The 22,054-nt window shown below is 51.0% G+C and overlaps 1 protein-coding gene across 5 annotated transcripts in view; it reads right to left on the minus strand.

The window, feature by feature from the left end:
* FBLN7 (fibulin 7) overlaps positions 1 to 22,054 on the minus strand; it is a 49,232-nt gene that overhangs the window by 9,881 nt on the left and 17,297 nt on the right. For 2 of the 5 annotated variants that reach the window (XM_081796777.1, XM_081796776.1), the window contains exons 2-4: positions 16,591 to 16,750; positions 11,637 to 11,807; positions 1,333 to 1,458 (exon numbers count right to left, since the gene is read on the minus strand). In XM_081796777.1, the coding sequence (XP_081652903.1) occupies positions 1,333 to 1,458; positions 11,637 to 11,807; positions 16,591 to 16,750 (457 nt within the window). The remainder of the gene's footprint in view (positions 1 to 1,332; positions 1,459 to 11,636; positions 11,808 to 16,590; positions 16,751 to 22,054) is intronic. The other 3 variants (XM_081796774.1, XM_081796773.1, XM_081796775.1) reach the window with 2 other exon arrangements.

Here is a 22,054-nt window from a genome sequence, read left to right on the forward strand (position 1 = left end):
CAGATGCACCTGCTCACTCCCTCTTCCCCCTCCCTGGGGAGATTCTTGTCATGGGGATACTTTATATATAAAGTGCCCCCTGGACCTGAGAAGCAGCTGCCTAAGGTCCTGACAGCAGAAACCCTAACATGGAGGGTTTGGAACATTCAGGGTCCAGTACCAGCTCGTTTGGGTTGAAAGAGGGCCCACTTCTTGTTCCTTTCTGTTTGTAAGGAGGAGAGAAGGCCCTGCCTCTGGCCTCTGGTTCCCCAGAGAGCAGCCCTGGGGGGAGAGGAGCTGGGCTCCTGGGGTGGGCAGCTGTGTTCTGAGAAAGCCCCAGCAAGGCTGACTCAGCTGAATAGAACCAAGACAATTAAGCAGCAGATCTCTGGGGGCAGGATTGAAAACTGGCCTTGGACTGGGTCTGATGCAAAAATATCAAGTACTGACAAAGCTCCTACTCTCTGGATACTATTGTTAACCACCAATTCCTCTTTCCCATACCCAGATTCCACATAGAAATCCAGACAACCAGGCAGGACACTCCAGGGACTTCTGGCAAAGAAAGAGGACATCTTTAGGATTTGACTTTTTTATATAGGAAATGTTGGTTACAGCATAGTGTGGGAACCTTCATAGATTCCTTATTGGATTGTCTTGCCCTCTGTGAAAACAGCCACTTTGTGCCCTGTAGACCTTCTGGCTAGGGATATGCTGGGACTCAAGATGTGGAGAATAAGCTCAGCACCAGGGGTGCCTGGGTGGCTCAGTTGGTTAACTGTCTACCTTCAGCTCAGGTCACGATCCCAGGGTCCTAGGATCGAGCCCCCTGCTCAGCAGGAACCTGTTTCTCCCTCTCCCTCTGCCCGCTCATGCTTTCTCTCTCTCAAATAAATAATAAAAATAAAATCTGTTTTAAAAAATAAGCTCCCCACCAGTCAGATGTCTCGTTTCCCAGCTCTGAGGGTACTTTGGTCTGTATCAGTAACTACTGACTTGGCAGGGTACGATGGGGGCATTGGAAAGGAAGAGCCGTTCTGTTGATCCGCAGAGAAAATGCGGACCACGTGAAGGTGGAGCAAGGAAGCTTCTTGGGCCAAATTCCCAGTCTGGGGAGCTTTTCACACTGCGGGTCAGTCCCTCTACCCGCATTTTCTTCCATAAAAAGGATCAAAATGCTGGTTAACACAAAAGAGCTAAATTCCATCCCAGATAACCAGACGGATCAAGGGTGAAAAGCCCTCTGTCCAGGTGGGGAGCTGAGCTCCGGCCGCATCTGCATTTGGTGACCCACGGCCAGGGGGCTCCTCTCCCTGTGGTGGCGCCTCACCCAGCCCCTCGGCAGCCCCGTACCTGTCTGGGCCTGGTGCTGACAGCGGCTGCCGGTCCTCCCCGGAGGACAGATGCACTTGTACTGGGTGACGCCTTCTACACAGGTCCCCCCATTCTGACAAGGCTGGCTGGAGCATTCACTGATGTCTAGGAAAAGAAAGCATTTTCAAATACAGATAGGCGAGTTCGAACTCTAAAATGAACCTTCCTTTACGCGGCAGGACGACTTCGGCTTCTCCTCGCCCACTCTGCCCTCGCCACTGCCCCAAGCCGCAGGAGCTGGGAGGGGGCTGAGGGCGCTGAGCTGCAGCCCACCCACCATTCGGCAAGCCATGGGGCTTTGGGCACACACTGTGCTCTCATGGGGAGCTCTGCCTACAGGAGCTGGGTCCGTCACCCAGCCATGCTCCAGCAGAGGCAACGTTCCCTAATTGACAGGGTGGGCTCCCCCATGGGCCCACCTGCCTTTGAGTCAAGCCAGACTGTCCCCTGCAACTCTGCCCTTAGCAGCCGGCACCGAGGAAGAACACCTTTTTTTTTTTTTTAAGGTTTTATTTATTTATTTATAGCACAAGCAGGGGGAGGGGCAGAGGGAGAAAGAGAGGGAGAATCCCAAGTTGACTCCACGCCCAGCACAGAGCCCAATGTAGGGCTCGATCCTACTACCTAAGATCATGACCTGAGCTGAAATCAAGAGCTGGACGCTGAACTCACTGAGCCACCCAGGCACTCCAGGAAGAACACCTTTTGAATAAGAACCCAATTCAGGGGAGTTTTAAGAGGGAGAGATGGTCCATCACAGTTTCCAGAGAAGGGGAAAACGAAGTCTCTCCAAATTCCCACCCAGGAGCCCTCCTGTGCTCATTTCCTGCGCACCCAAAGAAGACTTTCTTTTGATTCTCAGACATTTCCTAAATGGTGGAAAGGGAAATATTCCTTGCTCATATATATAGCAGTCCTATGGGAAAGCTATATATAGAAAGAGATTATATATTTAAAAATATATTTAATATAATTAAAAATTATATATTTAAAAATTTAAATTATATATTTAAAAAACCTAAAAATTTAATAGGTTTCTCTCTGTGTGGGAGGATTCTAGGCAATTTTTCTTTATTTACACTTTTTTGCACTCTTCCACAGAATGATGAACTTTTCCACAATAAATTTTCTAATTAGAAAAAAAAATTTTTTTTAAACCCTCAGGCCACATCTGCTTGTTATGAATCCTTAAGCCCAGTCTTTTTTTTTAAGCTCAGTCTTAAGGCACAGAGCACAGGCCCTTTCTACCCAAGAGAGAAGTCTGTCAGTTCACTGACTTGACCACAGCATCTCGGGAAAGGAAACTGGAAGCCTCTCCTTGCTGGCATGCGACCATCCTTTCCTGCTGTATCTATCCAGAGAAAGAAAGGTGCTTTGCCCCTGATGAGAATAGCAGCCTTGCTGTGGGTGGGTTGGCAGGGACCTCGGCGTCTCTTCTGCCTCCTCGTCGCTGGGATGTTATATAGACTGTTGGATGGTTTCTGTTAGTCATGAAAGGACCCAGAACAGTCCAAAGGCTGCTTATCCCTGGGGAAGGAGCCTTTTCAGCTTCTCAGTGACCTCAGCCTGGTTGTTCTGTTCTGTTCTCAGACGACCGGTTTCCAGGAATGTGTCTGGAATGACACCGTACCCAAATGCCACAGAGCGTGGAATTCCCGTTTCTGCCCGTTGTCTGCCCCAACGTCACTCACCAGCAGAGTCAGAGAGTGGGCAGACCACGAGGCCGTGACGTGCTGGGCAGAGAGCCAGAGGGTGAACACCAGTAGCTTTCAGTCTGGCCCCAGCGGGAGCGGCACCATTGTCTCTCCCCTCTGGGCCTCCAGTGGAAGGGACTGGGCCGGGCTGCACCTGGGTGGGGGGTGGGGGGTGTCACTGGCTCAACAGAGAAATGCACAGGTGCCCCAGGACCCTGGGCTCCATCTCCCGTCTGGACCTTGTTGCCCAGGATTTTCATTTCTAGACAGGTTCCCCACAGACTTGCTTATCTCGGTGAACGGCTAGAGGCATTCCATGGCCCAGCGCCCAGTCCTGGTGCCCCGTCTGTGTCCTGACTGAAGTCCAGTTGTCATCACCTTCACATCTGTCCCAGGCTGTGGCATTTAGTTAAGGGCAGGGTGACTTCAGAGCTGTAAAGAGGGCAGAGGCTGAGGAGAGGCTGCCGAACCAAAAGCATGGCTGATAATTCTGTTTTAATCTACTGTTCAGTGAGCACTTACTATTTCCCTGGAGCTGAGCTGCATGTTTTACATGCACAATCTGCTTTTCTTCCCTTTTATTTCGAATCCTTTCCTGTGTTCTGTCATCTCATTTCAGATTTTCCATTTCTCCAATCACCTCATTGCTGAGGCTTTCTAATTTTTATTTATGCTGTCCTTTCATAGTTTTTATCTTTTTCTAATTTCTTTCTGCTTGTTTGGAAATATTAGGTAATAGTCTTCATCTGTTTCCTGGCCATGTCCTTCTGGCATTTCCTCATTGTGCATAGGGACTTTTTATTCTCTTTTTTTCTTATAATAGTTTGCATGGGATTTGACAAAAGTCCTTTTCTGTTCCTCCTATTTAGGGGAAACAAGTTTTCCTAGTTGGCTGGTCCAGCTTCCCGACCGTCTGCCTGGCCCATCCGTAGCTGTTTTTAGTGTGGTTCAGAAGCTCTCCGCTCTGCCCCTTTTGTGCTCCTCTCCTGCTTTCCCCTGGGCCATCTCTTTCACTTGCACCGACTTTCGTTGGGCTCCATTTGGATCCTCCTCCCCTTAGAATATCCTCAATACTGGGCTTTGTCCTGGAAAGTCTCGAGAGTTCCTCGGGGCCAGCAGCGCGCTCCAGCAACTGAGACTTCCTGTTGAAAAGCTGCGGCCCGCCCTTGCGAAAACTGGCCCAGTGTAAGCCGGGACTGGAGCGGATCCTAATAAGATTATTAGATTTCAAACAAAAAGAAAAAAAAAATCCTTTGGGCATCCAGGCAAGAAGACCAACATACTGATGATGGCAACAGCAGAATCAGCCGCAACAGAAGATATGGAGGCATATTTAACGTACTCAGGGAAAGAAGATGGGAGGCAGGTAGTTGGTGTCCAACCAGACCAGCGTCCAGTGGGGCAGTGACCCACTTTCTGAAAGGGCAAGAACTTGGGGAAATTGCTGCCAGTCCCTCTGGAGGAATAGGCTGGAGAGATGTCCGCATGGGGACAGCAGTGAGGCTCCCCAGGGCACAAGCCCGTACGAGGAGGGCTTCCCAGCAGCAGTGTCTGCCGCTGTCGGGCCCAAACAAACAAAAATCTGCCTTGGATCTGATCAAGCCCCCGGAGTTAGTTACCAGTTTATAAGAAATTCAGAAACCAAAAAGGTCCAAACTTCCAGTGATAAGTAAGTACTGGGGACGTGGTGTGCAGCTTGGGGACTCTAACACGCTGGGTTGGTGAACAGGGAAGTTGTTCGGAGAGTAGATCCTCAGAGTTCTCATCACCAGGGAAAAACCATTTCTTTTCTTACTGCATGTCTGCATGAGAGGATGGGTGTGAACCAAACTTGGGGCGGTCATTTCACGATAAATGGAGGTCAGGTCATTAATGCTACACACTTTAAACTTAACACAGTGCTGGATGTCAGTTTTATGTCAATAAAACCGGAACAAGAAGAAAGGAAGAGATCAGAAGATCACACTAAATGACCCCTCAGGGATGCAGCTAGCAAAATCAAGGCTGTGGGAAACAAACCATCTTCTTCAATAAATCAACTGCAAGGGATTGGGGTGGGGTGGTGGGAGGGAGGAGGAGGAGGAGGAGACTGTAGAGTTTTATAAAAAGTCGCAAGAGACTGGCGCTTGGGTGGCTTAGTCGGTTAAGCCTCTGACTCGATTTTGGCTCAGGTCATGAGCCATGTGAGACAACTGGAGGAATTTTTACCCTGACTAGATATTTAAAGATAATAAGGAATTTGCTATATTTGAGTATGTGAGGATCGTTATACTATTCTACTTTTGTGCATTTGAAATTATCCATGGTGAACAGTGTTTTAAGATTGCTTGTCTTGGCCTTATTTATGATTATGAAAACCTGGACACAACAAAGGAATAGTTCAGTAGAATGTCGAATAGCCCTGGGGACACCTGGGTGGCTCAGTCGGTTGAGCGTCTGCCTTCGGCTCAGGTCATGATCCCGTGGTCCTGGGATGGAGTCCGGCATTGGGCTCCCTGCTCAGCGGGGAGCCTGCTTCTCCCTCTCCCTCTGCCTGCCGCTTTCCCTGCTTGTGCTCTCTCTCTCTAATAAACAAATAAAATCTTTTTTAAAAAAGTGTAGAATAGCCCTTAGGAGGACGTGCTTCGTAATCATTAAAGGTTATGTTTAGAAGGAAGAGTTAATGAAGATTTGCTTGTGTTAAAGATCTATACACAGATGATGCTGACTATGGAAGACTTGCGTACATATGCCTAGATAGAAGTCTGGAAGGAAATTCAGTTTCTTTCTTTCTTTCTTTCTTTTTTTAAAGATTTTATTTATTTATTTGACAGAGAGAGAGAGAGAACAAGTAGGCAGAGAGGCAGGCAGAGGGAGAGGGAGAAGCAGGCTCCCCGCTGAGCAGGGAGCCCGATGTGGGGCTCGATCCCAGGACCCTGGGACCATGACCTGAGCCGAAGGTAGCGGCTTAACCGACTGAGCCACCCAGGTGCCCCGGAAATTCACAGTTTCTTAAACATAATGCCTCATTCATTAATTCATTTGATCATTCAGTGAGTTAGCCAGCCAGTCACTCAGTAACTACTAAGAGGCTACTGTAGTGAAGGAAGCTCTTTCAACTCAAATCCTTTTTTCGAGGTTTCTGAGGAAAGGCCTCGAATGCAGCAGGTGAGCAAAGTGTGCTCTATTCTGCCCTGCAAAATACCCTTCCAAGCCCTCGATCCAGAGTCACAGCCCTGCTTTTCCAGTTCCCTGGGGCTCCAGCCTCCGCAGGCTCCTCCTATCTCCTGCGCCCTTCCTCCCCATCTGACCTCTCTGTGCCCTTTGGGTCTGGAGCCACTTCTTTTCTGTCTCTACCCTCTCCTCACCACTGCTCTCACCACTGTGCGTGGATTTCAGTCCTCTCATTAGGCTAGTAATTCCCAAGTGTGTATCTCCCACCCTCCCACTGTCCACCTGACTTCTCTGTTGGGAAAGGTAGTCTCAGGCCTGCAGTCGGTGGAGCCCCATTTGGCCGAAGAAGAATGGGCCTTGGGCCTGGACTGCTTCCTTAACATGAGGTAAAGAGCCCACACCGCCTGTGCAAGGCTTACCACCTCCTGGGGGCTTTCCTGTCCCTGCGTCATGCTCCATGAGCCATTCTTTTGTTCTGCTCCTAGAACCTCCGAGGCTGCACGGGCTGTCCTGTGTGTCTCCCCACCTCTCCTTGCTCACACTCACCGGCCCTCAGTTTTCAGTCTTTCAGACTCCATGGGAAGGGGCTGAAGGGTCCCTCCCCTGCAGCACGAGAGGGGTGCTCCCCCCCCAGGAATTGCCCTGTGTCAGCTGCTGGCCACCCTAACCGGCCCCCACCACTGAGGCCGATCTTGCTCTGTCTCTTCCCTACGTGAGCCAAGTGTCCCATCCAGCATCTGACCATGCTGTGTTTTCCTGGGTAACTCCAGGACGAAGATGCCGTGGGCAGAAGTGCCCGGAGCCCTCGCTGGGATGGGTAACATGGGGTTCTGCTCCATGATCTCCGTGGTGGAATTAATGGTTCTCCACTAGGATGTCGTACAGACGTTTAACTTAACATGTCCAAAATGGAGTTCTGCTCAATGACCCCCACACAGGTTGCTTGAAAACAAACCTACACTCGTCGCTCAGTCTTCACTATCTCTATAAATGACACCATGCGCCCCAACATTCAAGCGGAGTCGGGGAGCCCTGACTGTTCTTCCATGCGCCCCCCCGGACTTCAGTAGCCCCCAAGTGGTTTCCCGGCTCCCTTCCTGCCGCCCGCCCCAGCGCACTGTCCAATTACCACGCCCCTCTCCGTACACCTGTTTACTGTGCTCCAACTACAGTCCCGCCTCCCGCCTGGCCTCCAAGGCTGCACGGGCTGGCTGTGTGCCTCCCCACCTCTCCTGGCTCACGCTCAGCTCCACCTGCTCCAGCAGCAAGGCTCTGTTTACACTTTCTTTTTCCGTTTCCTCAAACATGCCAAGTTCTTCCCTTCCTTAGGGCCTCTTTGCACGTGTTACTCCCTCTTCCTGGGACAGCATCTTTCCCCTGCCACCCACCCCACCCCACCCCACTCATCACATGACCAGACCCTGCACACCCTTCCACATCTCTGCATCCCCGTGACCACCTCAGAGAGGCCCTCCCATGTTCCTGCCCCGCATCGTATAGATTCTCAGCCCCTGATTAGATCCCTTCAAGGCCCTGAGCACAAACCCCCATTTCTTTACCTTTCCATTTGCCTCTCTGTTTTGCTTGTTTCCATCTTAGCAGGTGAGCCCCACGAGGTTGGGCCGTGTCTCTTAGATTCAGCCTGAATCTCTAGCACCTGGCACAACCTTTTGTGCATAGCTGGTGTTCAATGAAAATTGGATGAATGAATGAATAAAGGTTAAAAAAAGGGGGGGGGGCAGGGAGTGGCTGCCAAAAACAATTCTTTTTTTCCCAGAATGGGAGTAAGGAAAAAAGTTATTTCTCTCAAGTTTTTTCTTTGGTTACCAATGTTGTCAAAGCAACAAGGTCTGTGGCAATGGTTCTCCCAAGGCAGAATGCTTCAGATCTTAAAAACATGCCCTTCCAAGAAAGAAAGAAGAAAAGGGAAATAACCCGGGGAGCCAAAAGGCTGTTTTCCATTTTGGAGCTCTGGAGCCTACCTCTGCCCACAGGGCTTTTTAATGGCAGGATTATGTGCAATTTCCTTTTATGCCAAGTTGGGTTCATCACCCTCTTTCTGAACAGCTGCCTGGGGATGGGGTGAGGGGCAAGCATTGAAGAGCTGCTAAATCTTTCACTGTCACTGACATTTTGGGTCTTGAAACGGATCCCCTGTGATTAAGAAGATTCTTTTCCCTCTGTGGTCACAACACAATGACCACAAGACTGCGGATATGGAAAATGAATCAGATGCATGCGTAGCTAAGATTCTAGGCCACTCTGAGGTGTGTGTGTGTGTGTGTGGAGGTCACTGGATTGTTGAACCCCAGCTCATGTCCCTCCACACTGTTAACGCTGTTACAAGAGGTCCCCAAACAGCAGATTGAAGCTCTCCTTCTCCCTCCTGACAAGCTTGGGTGGCATCTCTTTGAGGCTCTTACTGGAGACACAACATCCATTAGTCAAATTCCTGCTGAGGACGGAAGTGTCCACGCAGGCACCATCCACGAACCTGGGGAGAGGTCATGTGCCCGTAGGTGGTTGAGCCCCTGGGCTGTGACATATCAGAGGTTTTGGTTTTTGTTTTTCCCATCACCACCCCAGGGTGAACTCCCATGCCTCATTTACATTTAAAGAGATGACACATATCCATCTGAGATCTCCCTGTGGACTGGCCACAGCCTTGTACCCTGAGCCAATCTTCCCCGGGGTTTAGATAGTGAATGTGGCCCCAGTAGATGTCCAGGGTGGGCTGCGCCAAGCAGTCAGGCAGGGGAGTCAGGGAAGAAGGACACATGGCCAGGAAGGAGGCCGAGGAGGAGGGGAGACAAAGAACACACCGCAAATCTGGAATGAGGTGGTAAGTTCAAGGGCGAGAGTCAGGAAGTGCCCCACGTTGGACAATGAGGAAGGCCAGGAGACCTGCTGGCCATACTTGGCGTTGGTCCTTCAGGAAAAGTCTGCTCTCCACATCTTAGGAAAGGAGACTGCTCAGTGGGGCTGGGTGCCCTGATCTTTGTAAGGGCTAGCCTGGCCTTCCCAAAATGTCCCTGCAGGTGGAGGTGAGCATGTGCAGTAAGTCTCACCTAGCCAGGGTGGACACACACTCAGGACATGGCCCTACTGTGGGCTCGCTGCAGGCAGCATTCTGATTGGTGAGGGCCCAAAGTGCATCAGCGCTTCAAAATTCTCAATATCTTCTCCTTCTGGCAGTGGCAAGAACCAGCAATGTGGTGTTTCTCAAGGTTTAGTTAACGTCAGAATCACACTGAAAATGTAGATTGCGAAAGTCTCATCTGTAAAGATCTCACCCAACACAATAGGTCTTTTGAGGCCTCAGAACCTGCCTTTCACAAGCTTTCTTGGTGACTCTGGAGCACCTGAAAGTTTGAGAACCACGGCACACAAAGCACGATAGGGTAGGACCCTCTTTTCCACGGAGGGGGTCCTGCGGCAGGGAGGCAAGGCGCTGATATATACCTAATGCATGCAGGCTCAAGAGGGAAGCTGGCAGACGTGCCCAGGATCCTCTGGGGAGGCGTCCTAGTCAGCTGCTAAGATGGAGCTGGAGCATTTTGGGTTCCTACCCTTGTTGAGCCCCTCTGCGTTCCTTTGGTCAAGCCATCCCTTGTGACTATGTTCCTGAGCCTCTGATGTTTCTTACTCGTTTGCCTAAAAATGCATGCTTTCAGTTAGCTCCTCTGATGAACTCATCTTTTCATTGAAAGCACATCGTGCTCACTGTAAATGCATATCACTACTGAGGACAGACTACATGGACAATACCCGAGCAAGACAGAAAACAGCACATGGGCAAAACGTGTTTCTGTGCACAGCCCTGCTTGGAGAGTGGGCTGGGGCAGCCCGTCTGAAGAGCAGCATGCCACGCTTGGTTCAAAGGAAGTGGGCATATGGCCAGGTGCCCCTAACTCCAAACCCAGAGAGACAGTCCCGGAGACAAAGAGGGGAGATCAGAAGACCTTGCCAGCGCCATTTTTGGTGGTAGGGAGTTGACCGCCATCTGGGGGGCCATGATCCGGGGCGTGGCCAGGTAAGCTGCAGGGGGCACCCCATAGAGGATGATGCGGCCATCGGAGCACCTGAGTGCTGTGAGAAAGAAGTCAACTGGGGTCCGTAACTCAATCTGTAAGTTAAAAATACAGACTTCCAAAGCAATGACCATGAGATGCCATTGTGTTCCCACCTCTGCTGCCATAGTTTGTCACCTATAAGGTGCTTACCCTGGCTGGAGATTTTTCCGGGTCAAGGGAAAATCGAGATACTGGCATTTCCCCTGGCATATTTGCCGCTTACATGGCTTGTATTTCCTGGCTGGTTCCCAGCTAGGTCTGAGAGCTGGTACCTGCAATCAACCTTCAAACCATTGTTTTTCCCAAGAGATGGGAAACAGAAGTCTAAATCCATGAATGTGGTTCTGGCTGCCAGGTCTGCACATGTCAGTCCACACAATCTCTCTTTAGAGATGACATATTTTCTTTTTTTTATTAGAGAGAGAGGAGGGGAGAGCGGCAGAGGGGGGGGGGGAGAGAATCTTGAGCAGGCTCCACGCTAAGTGCGGAGCCCAATGCAGGGCTTGATCTCACAACCCGAGATCATGACCTGAGCCGAAATCAAGAGTTGGACACTTAACCGACTGAACCACCCAGGCACCCTGAGATGATATATTTTCTAATGTTCTGTTATGTTTTCAAGTTCTTTATGCATTCAAGTCCTCTCCACACTGCTCCTGACAACGTACTTACTTATGTAACACTTGCATTTCCCTTTCAACTCTTGGGCTAAAATCATGAACATTCTGCCCCAGCAGACGTCCTGTGAGCCCTGCTCTAAAGATGACTGGTATCCATGACTTTCTGACCATAGACTTTTGAAAAGCCTCTTCTGATAGAGAATGCCAAGTCTGATTTTCCTCTACATTAAGAAAGTACTGCTGTTGAGCCGAGCACAGAGAGAAGAGAAACCTTTTCATGTCCACTCCCCATTCCAGTGGTCTCTCCTGGATCCTGTCTACACCAAGTCCCAAAGCAGACACAAAAAACACCTGGGAACTTCCTTAACCCTACAGGTCATCAGCCGCCTTTCGAACTACAGCCCCAGAACATGGTAAGAGCCCACCACCAGTGTCCAGAGCAGAGGAGCACAGACTCTGGGGTCAGAGTGTCTGGGAGTGAATCAGCTTAGCCTGCTCCCCAGCTCGATGGTCTGGGGCAAGTTCCTCCATCTCTCCATGCCTTGATTTCCCCATATGCAAAAACAAGACTAAATTGGTGAGAGGGTTTGGCAGAGCTCATGCAGGCCAGCCCAGGCCTGGCCCGGAGGTGAGTCATCAGACATGCGGGTCACTATCCTGCAGCTGAGGAATGGTGGATGAATCAGGCAGAAAGTGTCCCGCAGAATGACCCTTTCTATCCAGCAGAGAAGGAGGGTCTGTACCTCTACAGTGGGGCTGCTCCCCCGTCCAGGTGCCATTGGGAAGACACACCACGCTGGTGGGCCCAACCAGCCGGAACCCAGGGTTGCAGGTAAAATGGACTTCGTGATCCACTAAGTACTTGCTTCCAAACTTTCTGCCATCCGGGGGGGCATTCAGAGCAGGGCAGGACACTGTAAGGACAAAAACGAAGGACTACGGTCATTTAACATCTCTCTCAGTTACAAGGCTTCTCATCTCTGAGTGCTCCTGTGATGAGTGCCTCCTCCAGGCTATGCATGGGGCTGGACATTTTTAATGCTATGACTCATGGAATCCTCAGAGCACTCCTGGGCATGGGTAATATGTGCCCACAAGTGAAAGCTGAGCTGGCGCCTCAGAGACACTGAGGGTTGGGTGCAGGGCCTGGCAGTGTGGGAGGGTCAGAGCTGGGGACCTCCCCTCCACCGGGTGCAGCAGGCCCACCTACTCCCGCCTCCCAGGAGGTCTAGCCCTGCTGGGTTTCTTAGGCCTTCTGAACAGGCCAGGGTCAGGCCCATCTCTAGGCCTTGGCTTTTGCTCTTTTCTTGGCCTGGAATGTTCTTTCGCCAGAACGTCCCCTCTCTGGCTCCTTCTCATTCTTCAGGTCTCAACTCGAATGCTACCACCTCCCAGAGTGTTGTCTGGCCACCTCGCTTAGCTTAAACCTCCCCAGGCACTCTCTACCCCTTCAGCTCACTTTGCTTTCTTCTTAGCATGTGTAATTATTGGAGTTGTCTTCTTGACATATTTGTTTCCATGTTTGTTGTCAGTGTTCTCCCCCCAAAGGCACTCAAGAGGGCAGGGACTTCACCTAACCTCGCATCCCTGATGTGGCCCCAGCACCAGCCCAGTGCCTGGCACACAGTGAGTGCCCAATAAATAATTCTTGAACAAATGAACAAATGAAAAATTTTGTATTGAGTGGCTTACCATGAGCCAGGCACTAGATTAGGTGCTTGGGACAGTGAACAAAACAGACAAAACTCAGCTCTCAGGAAGCCCCCTTCTAACAGGAACGCCGCCCACCAATAACGAAGATCCATAAGCAGGTGGCAGAGTGTGCTAAGAAGTGGTAAGTGTCGTGCAGAAGATAAGGTAGGGAGTAGTGTTGGGGAGGCGAGGGGAGGGGGTCCATTTTGCATGTGGTCAGGGTAAGCCTCATGGGGGCAGAGTTGAAGAAATGAAGGCATAAGCATGCAGATATCTGGGAAGGGCAGAGGGAACAAGCTGGTGCAAAGGCCCTGTGGTGGGAGTGTGCCTGGCAGGTCTGAGGAATGTCAAGGGTAGCACAGTGGCTGTAGTAGAGTGGACTAGCTGGAAAGCAGTTGGGGATTAAGTCAGAGAGGCATCAGGGAGCCAGACAGGGTTTGAGCCGAGGCATGAAGCAGCCGACTTCCATGGTCACAGCACCAGCCAGCTGCAGTCTGAGCATGAAGTGTCAGGTGTGAGGCAGGAAGGAGAGGAGGCAGAAGCCAGAGATGAAGGTGGTGTGGACAAGGGCAGGAGCTGGGAGCGGAGACGGGCGGCTGAAAAGCTGGCTGTGCCATGAAGGCAGAGCGGAGCGGACTTCCCAATGTGCGCTGTGGGCCACGGGGAGACAGAGAGCCTCCCCACTGCTCCTCTCCCTGCGGCTGGCTGCCTCCCACGGCCAGCACTTGTTGAATCAAAGTCCCACAGGTGGGACAGGTTGGATTTGGATTTTGTTTAGTTGGAAATTCACAGCCACTTCTAAGATGCCTTTTTTTTTTTTTTTAAGATTTTATTTATTTATTTGAGAGAGAGAGCACAAGTGAGAGAGGAAGCACGAGCGGGCGGGGTGGGGACAGGAGCAGAGGGAGAGGGAGAAGCAGACTCCCTGCAGAGCAGGGAGCCCGATGCGGGGCTCGATCCCGGGACCCTGGGATCATGACCTGAGCCGAAGGCAGACGCTTAACTGACCGAGCCACCCAGGCACCCCTACAATGCTTTAAAGTAAGTTGCAAGTGTCATTTGTGAAAATGCTCTTCCAGTTTTAGACAGATGGGAAAGAGGTGTTGCTTCGGCTGTGACAGTTACAGTGAGTGACAGAGTCACTCAGTGTCTGCCATGCTGGGAACATCTGTGCACATGGTGATCGGGAGGCGTCTGGGACCCTGACGGGCCGCCCCGTCCCAGAAGGCAGCAGGCAGGCCCTGCTCTGCCCACAAATCCCACCCGCGTCCTGCAGAGCAGCCTCGGCAGGCGGGCCTGGGCGGCCGGGCACGAGCCGACCCCTCCGAGTACTCGCAGTGCCCTCTGGTTACCGGGGGACCATGGCTACGCCCCTTTCCCTTAGTAAAGCTTCGCCGTGGCCCCTAGTGGTAATCACTTTGTGAGATGGAAGCGACCGTGAGCTCACATCCCCGTGCGTGGCTGCTCCCAGGCTGCCGGCTCAGACCCTGCAAATAAACGCCTTTATAGCTCTTTTAAAATATCAACTACTTTATTGTGCTGAAAGGGATTTTAGATGCCCTGGGGGGAAAGGAGTAGGGTCTCTTTGGGGATGAGAAATCTTTAAAATCTTCCAAAAAGAAATTCTACCTGCTGGAGCAACTCACAGGTGAATCATACCTGAGGAAATGCAACAGCATCGGGCACACAGTAGGTGCTCAGTAAATGTTAGTGGGTTTAATAAATGGGCAGAGATCAATGAAAAATCAATTTGCAGTCACTTCTCAGATGGGAGCCACAGGCCTCTGTCCAGTGGAAGGACGTGCCCCTTGGCTGGTTCACGATGAGCACAACGTGGTGAGGCTCCAGGGCCACGGGGAAGCTCCCCGCACCGTCTGGAGTGAGGTTACTGTGTAGGGCACGAGCTCAGCAGTGAAGCAATCCTAGAGATTCGGGAACACGAATGGAATCAGGCTGCCTGCAGAAGCCCTGACGCTGATCGGGTGTGATGTTCCCCAGAGAGAAAGGCTGGGAAAATAGGAGGGTGATTCTTAGAAGCCAGAAAGAGGAAGGCCAAGAATTCTCCAGGACTAGAAATGATTCTTCCTGACTCCCAGCAAATGCCCTTTAAAAAAAAAAAAGTAAATGATCATTTCCCTATAACCTGCAAGCTTCCTGGCTCCTCCAGGTACAGGCCCAGCAGCCCCAGCCCCGGCCCTGCGGTGGGGACCCTGACAGCTGCTTGCCTCCATGTCCAACACATGGGAGAGAAAGATGCACCGTGGCAATACCTAAAAAGAGAATTGGCCACTTTAAAAAGTCTTGTATGGTTCAAGGAAGAAAGACCCTGAATCTGGCACTAAGAGGATCAGCAATGTAACAGGAACTACCTGTCTGTCTATTCTAGCGGACAGAGGCCTCTAACACAGGCAGGGGAGTTTTTTTTTGTTTTTTTGTTTTTGTTTTTTTTTTTACAGGCAGGGCAGTTTTATGAATGATCTCTTGCGAGTCCTTCTTCGAAGCTCCCAGGGACCATAGGAGCTGTGATCCTAGGAAAGCAGAAAGGCTCTGTGCCGTTGAGCCTCTAGCAGGAAAGAAAAATCAGATCTGGTACCTAGTACTGCTAACTCACTTCTCTTGGCCTCAGTTTCCTCATCTGTAGCACAAAGGAAGGATGCCCGGTCTGCCTCTCGGAATCTGGCTGCGGTGAGCCCCCCTGAAGGCTGGGGCCTCACGGTGCCTTGGAAAGTGTGAGGACTCTGGCGGGTAGGTCTAGCTCTGCACCTGGGCAGCCAAGAAAAACAGCAGCTGATGACCTGGTGCTGGTGAGACTCGGGATCTGCTACCACACTCTCTGAAGAGGTAGGAAATCCAACGCCTTCCCTGGAAACTTCATCTCACAATACAGAGGGCCCTTGATAAATGTGTCTTGAGTGAGTAAATGACATCAGATATTCCCTAGGTTCATGACTTCGAACAAACATGACAACTGCCCCCCTGCCCGCTGTCGCCCTGAGGGGAGGCCGCCTGGAAGCCAGGTGGAAGAAATCCAGTCCCCCATCCAGTGGCCCCACAGCGAAAGCTGTATCTGCAACCACCAGGAAAATGGCCAGTGTCTGTCAGAGTCCTACCCGCCGGGAGGGCATCTGGGGGACCCCCTGGAACCTCACCAAACGGAATTGCCCTTAGCAGCAACCCCCACCCCAGCACCACCAATGGGGGACTCTCGTCAGAGGACTGACTGTCATGCCTGAGAAGCTGCTGCCGGTGTTTTGTGGGCTGCTGCAGGCTTGCCACACGGGTGCTGGACGGTGGTGGAGGGGAGGCTGGGTGTGTGTCCGGGGCGGGAGCTCTCTGTGCTTTCCTTTCAGTTTTGCTGTGAACTTAAAACTGCTAGAAAAAGATTGTCTATAAAATTTTTAAAAAGGGGGGGCCCTGGGTGGCTCAGGTAGTTAAGCGTCTGCCTTCGGCTCAGGTCATGATCCCAGGGTCCTGCGATCGAGTCCCGCATTGGGCTCCGTGCTCGGTGGGGGGCCTGCTTCTCCCTCTGCCTGCCCCCCCCCCCCAGCTTGTGCTCTCCCTCTCTGACAAATAAATAAAATCTTAAAAAAAAATTGAAAAAAAAAAAAAAAAAAGGAACCAACTGGAGCCTGCCTGGGTGGGGACAGGGAAGGGGAAAGCAGCTCAAGCTCTCGGAGCCGTGGCTTTCGACAATTCTGTAAGGATGATATGTGGACAAGAGTTATCGAGCCTAGAATGAACAGGTCTGAGAGCAAGTGGGTGACGTTCAGATGTGGGAGAGGAGAACCAGCGGCTGCTTTTTTAACGTCCTCACGGGGATGAGAAATCTTTAAAATCTTCCAAATCTTCTTGCCGTATGGGCCCCCGACGGGAGGCAAGGCAGGGAAAGGCCTGGGATCTACCTTGGGACAGGGGGAGGCGTGGGCACGGGGGGATGGGGAGAGAACCCACAGGGGAAGGGCCTGCGTGTCGTATGGCCCCGGCAGTGCAGACGTGGGGACCCACCTGGGGGGGCGTCTGGGCCCACTCTGTTCACGGAGTTGTGCAGCGCCGCCAGCCGGCTCTTCATGTTGCGGATGCCCTCGGCGAAGCGGGCCTCCTGGCCCTTCAGCACCTGCTGCAGCTGGCGGATGGCCGTGAGGAGCTGCTGTTTGTTGAGACAGTTCTGGGGGGAGAAAGGGTCACCACCGCCACCCCTGTAGCTCCTTCAGTGCCACACGCTCGCTCTCAGCTTCCGGAAGCCCCCCGATGCCCCCGCGGCTCGCTACACCGCCTCACCAGACGCCCCGACATCTGGCGCCGAGTCAGGTCACCAGACGGAGGCCCCCCGAGCACACAGATCACAGCGCCAGCTCGCTTCCCAGCAAAGACAAAGCTCCTGCTTTTCAGAGCCAAGAGCAGAATTGATGATTCTCAGCGATCGGGTGGTTGAACAGTTCGTTCAGCCCAAAGTGCCTTAGAATCAGTCGTCTGTTCCTTCAGAAAACTCCCTCATCCTCCGCTCTGAATTCATGCTCTGCAACCTGGGCTTGGTGTTCTCGTTCTTTCTTTCTCTCTCGAACATTGTTAAAAACAGATGGATGATAAAACATACAAAACAGGCGAAACAGGAAAGCTCCATGCTTCCTGTACTTTTAAAAATGGACCAAGGCAAAGACCAAAGAAACTCGGTAGAGTTAAAGAAGCGTTCAGTGACAGTCAACGCCCTGTTCCGACGGTCTCGAGAAAGCTTAAAAACCAGAACGAGGTGGCACCTGCTTATCGTGATAAAGACTATCTCACTTAAAGCAACACCCAGCGTCACACTTAGGGAGAAACATCTCAAGCTTTCCAGTCTCAATTACCTTTAAGAGCCAGGACGTGAAAAGGAGTAAAGAAGGGGGTGAACACTGTAGGCCCTTGGCCTTGGGGGGCACCACCTGGGGGCCGTGCGTTACCTCGGCATAGCCTTGCCTAACCTGACTGCCATCCCCTGCACAGAACAAAGGACAACATCAAGAAGATAGTGAGGGTTATTATCTCCAGGGACGGGCTCAGGGATCATTTTTAATTTTATTTTTTATACCCAATTTTTTTCTACAACGAGTCCTGGTTTTTATCTTTTAAAAATTTTTCTGAAAGGCGACAGGGCGGCTGGGAGTCGCGTGGCCACCGCAGGCTGGGTGGCTTCCAGGCTCGCCAGTGGGGCCCAGCGGTGGTGGTGACAGAGCCATGGCCACTCTCCCAGGGAGGCTGCCAGGCCGCGGCACCTTGGGGATTTCACCAGATGACTCACTGGCCTGATTCAATGGATGCTTTTGACGCAGCTGAATCCCCAGTTGCCCCTGGAACTTGTTAATCCCTGGGAGCTCCTTGGCCTCCACCCTACCAGGGCCTGGCTGGGCCTAGCCCCAAATGCAACCGCTGGGAAGAGAAGTTTTGTTTGTTTTCCTTCTTTCTCCCCCATTGTGGTCCTTCCCACGCGGGTTCTGGGGCACCTGGACAGTGACCTCCTGCCATCAATCCCCTACCTGCCCAGCACTGCAAGGCCATCCTACCCAGACCTGATTTCCCACACCCACATCCCCTCCCTTAAAGAAAAAGAAGAAGAGGCTGCTTATACACTTGATCTCAGCCAAAAGGCCGAGACGTGAAGAGAAGCCGTTTTTATAGACGGTTTCGTGACTTGTGTGTAATTCACATTTGTGAAGTTCCTCACAGTTTACAAAGCTAAGTACGCTTCAAAACCTACTACTGGCTGGGAGCAACCCTGTGAAGGCCTGGGACTGTCTCTCTTTCATAGATGAAAATACATAGGGTGAAAGTCAAGCAACACTCCCTACCTCACGCAGCTTAGGAGGGAGAGAGCCAAAATGGGAACCCTGGTGACTTCCGTCCCAGAGCCACCACCCCCAACCCACAAACCCCTCGGCTGTATGTGCCCCAGTGGACTGTCTTAGGCCCTGTCTCATCTGTTCTTCACACATCCCTGTGTGGTGAATGGTCATATTGATTGATTGGCACTAGCAATTGATAAGTCTGTGACCCAAGCAGAATGTCCCACAGGAGCGGACTTCTGACTCCTGTGCAAGGTCAGGTGAGGGAGCATGGCAGTGGGGGCGGGAAGTGGGGAGGGAGTGGAGGAAACCTCCCCGGCCACATTGAGCCAGGCAAGTAGCTGCCACCCTTTCGTAGAAGGCGGCCAGGGCCCCAACAGCTGGGAGAGGGTTCTCCGGGCCACAGCTGCCCTGGGGGACACGGAAGGGCCACATTCTGAAGTGGGGGAGAGACCAGTGGCAAGGCCTCTGCCAAGAGCCTGGGGGTGGCACCATGGGGCTCTGGTAAGCAGAGAAAGAAGGTCAGACTATGTGGAGGATAAGAGGCCTAGGTTCCACTCGGCCACTGGGCAGCCAAGTGTGTCCAGCTGGCTGCTGGGCCCAGGCCCAGCTGTCCTCTGCTCCTAGTGACACTTTCCGGAGCCCTTCCCAGCACCCTTCAGTGGACAATGGGCACCAACCTCTCAAGGCTCACTACGGGTGAGATGTGCTTACCTGGCCAGTCACAACGGAAATACCTTCAAGACCGAGCACAACAGGGTGGAGAGGGCGATGGTAGGGTTTCAGGCGGACTTACTGACGGAAAGTCTTGAAACCCTGGCCCATCCCTGCCTCCAATCTCACTGGGGTGAGGCTAACAGAACAATGTAAGTGTAAGAAAGAACTTTGTGAGCCCAGAAATAAACCCATGCACTTATGCTCAATTAATTTAGGACAAAGGAAGTAAGAACACACAATGGGGGAAAGAACAGTCTCTTCAATAAATGGTGTTGGGAGCACGGGACAGCCACATGCAAAAGGATGAAACTAGACCTCTATCTTACACCATACACAAAAACTAACTCAAACTGGATTAAAGACTTGAACGTAAGACTCGAAACCATAAAACTCCTAGAGGACAACATCAGGGATAAGCTTCTTGACATCATTCTTGGCAATGATTTTTTGGATCTGACACCAAAAGCAAAGGCAACAAAAGCGAAAATAAACAAGCAGGATTACATCAAATTAAAAAAGCATCAGCATAGCAAAGAAAACCATCAACAAGATGAAAAAGCAACCTACAGAATGGGAGAAAATATTTGCAAATCATATATCTCATAATGGGTTAATATCCAAAATACGTAAAGAACACATTTAATTTGATAGCAAAAAAAAAAATCTAATTAAAAAATGGGCAGAGGAACTGAATAGACATTTTTCCAAAGAAGACATCTAGACGGTCCACAGGTATGTGAAAAGATGCACAGCATCACTTATCATCAGGGAAATGCAAATCAAAACCACAATGAGATCACCTCATACTTGTTGGAATGGCTAGTATCAAAAGGACAAGAAATAACAAGTGTTGGCGAGGATGTGGAGAAAAGGAACCCTTGTGCACTGTTGGGGGGAATGCAAATTGGTGCAGCCCCTGTGGAAAACAGTGTGGAGGTTCCTCAAAAAATTAAAAATGGAACTACCATATCATCCAGCAATTCTACTTCTGGGGATATATTCAAAGGAAACAAAATCACTCTCTCGGAAAGACATCTGCACCCCCATGTTTGTTGTAGCATTATTCACACTAGCCAAGATGTGGAAGCAATCTCAGTGCCCACCAATGGATGAAAGGATAAAAAAAAGTGGTATATATAAACGATAGAATATTACACAGCCATAGAAAAAGAAGAAAATCTTGCTATTTGAGACACGGTTAGAGCTTGAGGGCATTATGCTAAGTGAAATAAGTCAGACAAAGACAAATACCGTATGATCTCACTTATATGTGAAATCTAAAATACCAAACACACAGATAACAGCAAACAGATTGGCGGCTGCCTGAGCCAAGGGGTGGGGGGGTGGGGTGGAGGAAAGGCATGAAGGGGGTCAAAAGGTACCAACTTCCAGTTATAAGATAAATAAGTTCTGGGGATGTGCTGTGCAGCATATGACTATAGTTAACTGCACTGTATTGTATATTTGAAAGTTGCTGAGAGAGTAGATCTTAAAAGTTCTCATTACAAGAGAAAAACAACTTGTAACTATGTAAGGTGATGCTAACTAAACATACCGTGGTGATTATTTCACAACATAGACACATATATCAATATATGTCAATATATCATATATTGATATAGATGTCAATTATATCTCAATAAAACTGGAAAAAAATAAATGAAATAAAATTCCCAAGATTTAAAAAAAAAAAGAAAGAAAGATCCTTGTGCTCTTGGCAAGCCAGGATGCTGGAGTCAGGGCCAGGGAGGGTGCCAGGGAACGGAGAAAATTCTAGCCTTTTGATATGAGGTTTGATGGGTCTGTTTGGCAGTTGCTACTAATATGGGATTCTTTGCTCCCAAAGGGCTAGAAATGGATCCCTCGAGAGCCATGCTCAGAATCCGTCGCCTGGAGTGGGACTTCGGCACAGGCAATAACTGGGTTCATCTGCAGAGCTGGGTGCTGAGGCGGGCATCCTTACAGACCAAGTCAAGTGCTCCAGACGTCTGCATCATGGGAACAAAACAGGTCATTGGAGGGGACTGAGGAGCTACATGCTTCCCCTTTCCAAACTGAGAAAGCATTCTCCTTTTGCTTGATCGTAAAAATAAAGCACACTCCCTGCCAAACAATTCAAAATCCTCAAAACACATCAAAACAAAGAACGAGTCCCATGATCAGAGACAAGCACTGTTAACTTTTTGTTTGTCTTTAACTGTTGGATCAGACACACATGCACACGCATACAAGCATCATCTTGCATACCCCGGACCACAGAATGCCCGTCCTTGATCAGCTCTTTTTTCTCCACACCGGGGCTTGGCATCATTTCCATGTCAACAAGCACAGCAACTCCTAGGACCCTGGGCCTCGATTTCACTTCTGACCCCTGTGCTCTTTTCAGTCTGGGGAAGGGGCTCCATTTGTCAGCTCCTCTCCCCTCCCACACCCCTACTGCCTCTTGCTCTGGGCCACGAGGAGCAGTGGCAGGGGAAACAAGTCATTTCCCCTTTGTCCATGTAGCCCTTGGCAGCCGGTCCGAGGGGCTGCGAGGGCCTCCGGGGCTGGGGGCCAGGAAGCAGGCCCGACCCTCCGTGTCACCCACCCGCTGCCTTGGGGCACCCCTGCCCATCTCAAGGTCTCAGACCCCAACTGTAAAAAGCCACCACAGGCTCCATGTGCCCTTTCACAGCCAACCTCCCATTCCGGTGGGAAGGCTCCCCAAAGCCATGGCTGGGCGAAGGTCAAATCCAGGCGGGGCTGGAGAGGGGGGAGGGCTCCATGCTGGGACGGAAGGGCATACCCCAGAGGCTGAGGAAGTCACCGCATCAGGGCCCCTACCTTCATAGCCCTCTTCCAGGGCCCCTCGAGGGGGCCCTCAATTTTAATATTTTTCTTGACGAGATCCCTTCAACTGGTGTTAAGTTTCCATCCCTTCAAAACCTGGCTCCACG

The sequence above is a fragment of the Leptonychotes weddellii genome, chromosome 10 (assembly GCF_054177405.1).
Source record: "Leptonychotes weddellii isolate Sample4059 chromosome 10, ASM5417740v2, whole genome shotgun sequence".
Classification (NCBI taxonomy): domain Eukaryota; kingdom Metazoa; phylum Chordata; class Mammalia; order Carnivora; family Phocidae; genus Leptonychotes; species Leptonychotes weddellii.